General features: G+C 44.7%; 1 protein-coding gene across 2 annotated transcripts; it reads left to right on the top strand.

Moving 5' to 3' along the window:
- The first annotated feature begins 817 nt into the window (after nt 1-817).
- Nucleotides 818-4,977, top strand: eif5a2 (eukaryotic translation initiation factor 5A2). 2 transcript variants are annotated; one of them, XM_028976257.1, is made up of 5 exons: nt 818-884; nt 1,498-1,686; nt 1,789-1,893; nt 2,504-2,635; nt 3,661-4,977. In XM_028976257.1, the coding sequence occupies exons 2-5, from the start codon at nt 1,519-1,521 to the stop codon at nt 3,721-3,723; spliced, it is 468 nt and encodes a 155-aa protein (XP_028832090.1). In that variant the 5' UTR covers nt 818-884; nt 1,498-1,518; the 3' UTR covers nt 3,724-4,977. The 2 variants fall into 2 exon arrangements, with proteins under 2 accessions (XP_028832090.1, XP_028832091.1); XM_028976258.1 differs by lacking the exon at nt 818-884 and adding an exon at nt 1,010-1,028.
- Nucleotides 4,978-5,359: the final 382 nt, after the last annotated feature.

Below are 5,359 nucleotides of genomic sequence, written 5' to 3' on the forward strand. Positions count from 1 at the left end.
GTGCAAGAGTAAAATATTTGTGCAAGCCTTCTGGGGGGATTGAGTCCAGAAGAAATTGAAAGTGAAAGTGCTGGAGTGTATTAGAGGGGCAGTGGTGGCCTAGCAGTTAAGGGAGCGGCCCCGTAATCAGGAGGTTGCTGGTTCGAATTCCGATCCACCAAGGTGCCACTGAGGTGCCACTGAGCAAAACCACCGTCCCCCCACACTGCTCCCCGGCTGTCATGGCTGCCCACTGCTCACTCAGGGTGATGGGATAAATGCAGAGGACAAATTTCACTGTGTGCACCGTGTGCTGTGCTGCTGTGTATCACATGTGACAATCACTTCACTTTTTTTTTTTAGAGTTCTGTCGTAGAACTCTATCAGCATTACATTGTCTAAATTATTACTTATGAGTTTGCAGTAATTAAGCATTACAAAATGGTTGTAGGATGTCCAGGACGAATGGGCTGAAATTAATAACGACTTAATTATGTATAAATTAATCAGCAAGCTGTCGTTAACGCTGAAGAGGCCACAAGTAGCCGTCTAGATAGACTGAGATTATACGTTGTTTTTGCTGCCCTCTGGTGGTAAAAGAAGAAACGTGAAATAAACAAGTCTCGGAAAAGAACTATGCCATAAAATAAAGGTCTCTTTGCACGAGTTTATTCTTGCTGTTATACACTTTAAAATTGAATATTTAAAATGGCATTTTTCGGTCACCCATTTACATGGTTTGTTGTGTGTGTTATAACGATGAAATATGGGGTGGGAGTGACGTCATGCGCCGCGCGCAGACCGGAAGTGGGCGCGGCCTCGGGTAGCAGGCCCCGCCCACCGGACGGCGCTGCCGCAGTAGAAGTCCACGCGGCTGCGCACTGGCGTGCCCCTTTTGTTGGAAGGTAAGGAGCAGCATGGCGCCCGCTTCCCTCCGCGCTTTACGTCGACGCTGCGATAAAATCTCGCGTTCCGAGACAGACGCGCGCTTTGCCTCCTGCGCCGGAGCGGAGCGGGGGTCGGGCGGCGGGCTGCGGAGGCTTTCTGAAGTAAGAGAGCCGGACGGGGCCTGGGCCGGAGCCCGGTGCGTTGCGAGGCTCCTCCGCATGCAGGCCGGCTTTGACCACCGAGCGGCGGGACGCGAGTGGTCGTAACGCGCTTTATTAGCGAATAAAAACCGCGTAGCGCCGGAGCTTCGGAGCTGTCCGGCCGGCGGATTTGGGCCGCCAGAAAGTTTCGGACGCGGCGCGGCCGGGCGGTGGCGGTGCTGTCGGGGACCCGTGAGGCGCCCCGGCGGCCCTGTTTTTTTGGCACGTAGATGTGGAGAGAGGCTTCTGGCTTCAGCGGCTCGCCATCATCCACGCCGGCGCAGGACGTTAATCTCCGACCGCCGCCAGTTCCTCAAGCTTTACAATTAGACTCGTGTTGCACACGCATTTAACACTTATCTGCAGATTATATATGTGTATAAAATTCGATTTCCCCAAATCGCCATTTGAGTTGAGGCCTTTGTTTCAGAAGCCCTGACCCCGAGCCACCATGGCAGATCCTGACACAGACTTCACTAGTGGAGATGCTGGGGCCTCCGCCACCTTCCCCATGCAGTGCAGCGCCCTGCGCAAGAATGGCCATGTGGTGCTGAAAGGGCGTCCCTGCAAGATAGTGGAGATGTCCACTTCCAAGACCGGCAAGCACGGCCACGCCAAGGTGACCTCAGGCACACAACGACCCGTTAGCCTCATTTTCGACACCCTTTCTCTTGTGCGCGGCCCCGTTGCTGCCATTTAAACTCCGCTGTCATGCATTCAGGTTCACCTGGTGGGAATTGACATTTTTACCGGCAAGAAGAATGAAGACATCTGCCCGTCCACTCACAACATGGACGTCCCCAACATCAAGAGGAATGACTACCAGGTGAGCTCATGGATGCTCAAGGTTCAGGAACTTTGAAACCTTGCTTGGGACGGGTAACCAGCCATTTTAACCAGTGCGTTGAGAGTGATCTTGGTTGGTGCTCAAGTTTCATGCGATTGGTTAGTAGGATTAATGTTTAATGATTATCAGTGTTTTTGAGAACAAAAGGGAATTCAGGATTTACCGAGATCCTTATCTTGTTCAGCAGCTCCAGAGAGCCAAAAATTTCAGAGTGCAGAATTAACAGGATAATTACATTCTGATACCACTTTATTAGTCCTTGAGACAATATAATGATCTGAAAATTGATTTTAACGCATAGTTAATGAGACATGTAATGATTTGGTTTTCCTGCCTTCAAGGTGGGGAGTCACTTGATGTCAGCACAGACTCTTTCTGCACATAATGCAGCTCGTCACCTTGACGTGGTCTCGTTGAAGCAGAATTATCTGCTGAGTAGTAACATGGAGCAGTCAGAAGTCATTGATTTTAAGACTTTTTAAGATTTTTTTTTTTTTAAACTTTTTTTTATGTTACTTAAGACTCCTCATTTAATAAGTGTGATTCATTGTTTTTCTACTCATTCTTGCTCTTATAATAATTATTACAGCTGATTGGAATCACCGATGGCTTCCTGTCCCTGATGAAGGACAACGGTGATATCCGCGAGGACCTCCGGCTGCCAGAGGGCGATCTTGGTAAAGAGATCGAGAGCAAATACGACGCTGGTGAAGAGATGCTGGTTCGTGGCTTCGTTACCCCCTCTTCTCCTTTTCTCCCGGCCTGGTCCTCTCTGTTAATTTGTTCAAGATCGCTTGTGTAACAAAGTACCTGCAGTTGACGGAGGAAACAGTATTTAAGAATGGGAGAACTTAAAAATAATTCAAACCAGTTTAGCTTTTTAGGTCATTTGACTTTCCCAAAGCCACCACAAGATTTGGCGCCATTGCCAGAAAGGCGACTGAATGTCTAGCTAGCTAAAAGGCTCATGTTATCCCACCATTTAATAGTTTGGGAAATTAACTCATTCATAAATAATCATTGCAACAAAAAAATCAGTGTTTAGTGGACTTCTGGAGCACGTAAGGGGTTTAGTTCTGTATCATTGTTGAGATGTAAATCTGGAAAATTAACACCGTAATGAGCAGGGGTGGACTAGCGGGCGAGGATGAGGACCTGTAATCGGAAGGTGGCCGGTTCAAATCCCACGGTGCCACTGAGCAAAGCACCATCCCCGCACACTGCTCGCCGAGCGCCTTTCGTGGCGGCACACTGCTCACCAAGGGTGATGGGTTAAAAGCAGGGGACACATTTCATGTGTCTTTCACTTTCGGGGTTTCATGAGTAGACGCTGACTGGGAAGCATGACTGTGACGTTCATTCTGACCAAAATATGGCCATACCAAGTTTACAACCCCAAATTTGCTGATCCTTTGTGTATTGTACATCCACTTGCAAATGAATGCTCAGATTAGAATTAGCTAAAGCGTTCTTGGTAATTACATTTTGTTTTCCGGCGCTTTTGACTTTCATATTATCTTTTATTTCTTTATAAAACACTCAAACATGTACGGTCATTGACCAAACTAATGTGTTACAAAACATGCTTTTCTCTATTCTAAATACAAAACTCAAAAATACAATATTTTTGCAAATTTAGAATGACTTTGGACGCTCGCGTGCTTTAGTCATGAAATTAGTTCAGAGCCAGTTTAAATTTAGACTTTGTCTGCACTGACATGTTTCCTCCTTCCTCTCTGCTCACAGATCTCTGTTTTGTCTGCTATGGGAGAAGAGTGTGCTGTTGCAGTCAAGGCCATGACCAAGTAAACTGGGCGAGGACCATCAGGCTGTTTTTGGGTTAAGGCTTCCTCTCCTGCAAAATCCTAACATTGGTTTCTGAAATGTCACCAGAGCTACTACAGCCTTCACAAACTGCCTCCAGTCTTTCCTGCTGAAAATCCAAGACTGGAACTTTTTCAACCGCCTGTTATAATGATGGCTGATTTGATTCTTGTTAATCACTGATTCCACCCCCGGTCCCCACCCACTCTTCCCTCACTTCTCCTTTTTCCTCGACATCAGTCACCGCTGAACATTCCATAGCTTAGGAAAACACCAGGTTTTTATCTTTTTTTTTTTGGCATTCCAGTAGCTCCTCTATGGAGTAATGAATGATTTGGTTAGATATAGAAGCTCACCAGAATGACAAATGGCCTCTGCATGCTGGGCTTTACACTCAAAGGTGTTTGGGTGATCCTTCAGTTTACACACCATTCTATTCCTCAATCATCCCCACTCTAAACTCCCAGTTGAGTACTTTAGCTTTTTACATGCAGGATTTAGGTGTGCAAACGTATTGAGGAACAGTTAGATGGGTGTAGTGACCACCAGTTCATTCCAGACTAGCATCAAACCATTGGTCCATGCACAGTTTACCTCTATTAAGCAACACTGAGTAGATGGGTGACATTTAGGAGAAACAAACAAAAAGGAAAAAAAACAAATGGGTGAAAAATGGCTAAAAAAAAATCAGTCAGCGAGGAGTAAGGCTTGTAGTGAATGTCCTGACGCCTTGACGCATGCTTGAGTCGACCAGGGAAAACTGCGGCTTAAGTTAACTTTATTTTCACTTGAGGCCTTTTTATCACCAGACTGAAGATAAATCTGTATATACGTACATATATTCTGAGTTTACTAAAACCCTAAAATACAATCCCTGTTCAGTTCCTTGTTGGCATGTTTGAATATAAAATTATTAATCTTAAATTGAACTTTGGTCTGTGGGTTTGTCTCAAGTTGATAGGGTGTCAGACAAATTTTCATTTTGAGCTTATACATTTTCAAATGACTACAATTTGACCCTTTAATTAGACTATAGGAGGCTTTTTCTTAACAAATTAGCTTTTTCTTTTTTGCCTTGTGGTGCGTTTAATGGTTATGTGACAAGTCATCAGACTGCAGTATGCTGACTTGCATTGGGCAGTCATTCAAGGACCACTACAGTCTTCCCTAAGCCATATTTCTATGTTAATAGAAACTTGACAGATCTGCTCTTTAAAAAAAAAAAAAAAAAAAAAAAAACATCTGGCTTATGGGCTTTCTTTTTCTTTTTTTTTTTTATCCGGTTCAGTGTGTGCTTTGTTAGTTAAAATTACATTTTGTGTTCAACGTTTTTGTGGTGTTATCCTATTCCTTGTATTTTTTTTTTTTTTTTTTTTTTTTTTTTGGAAACATGGTTTTGTTTTTTGTTTAGTGTCCTATAAAATTCTATACAGTGGTATCCCACACCAACAAACCTAATGTTTTATTATAACTTTTCCCCTCCCCTGTCCCATGCCTCCAATTAAAACAGGTTTTGCTCTCCTCATGGGCCTGCTGGCGTTGGAAGGCAGGTGTCCACCAAACTTGTATGTCGGGCTGCATGCGGTGATGTAGGTTTCTATTTCTGTCAGTCATTTGTAGA

This window comes from Denticeps clupeoides, chromosome 4 (genome assembly GCF_900700375.1).
Source record: "Denticeps clupeoides chromosome 4, fDenClu1.1, whole genome shotgun sequence".
NCBI lineage: Eukaryota > Metazoa > Chordata > Actinopteri > Clupeiformes > Denticipitidae > Denticeps > Denticeps clupeoides.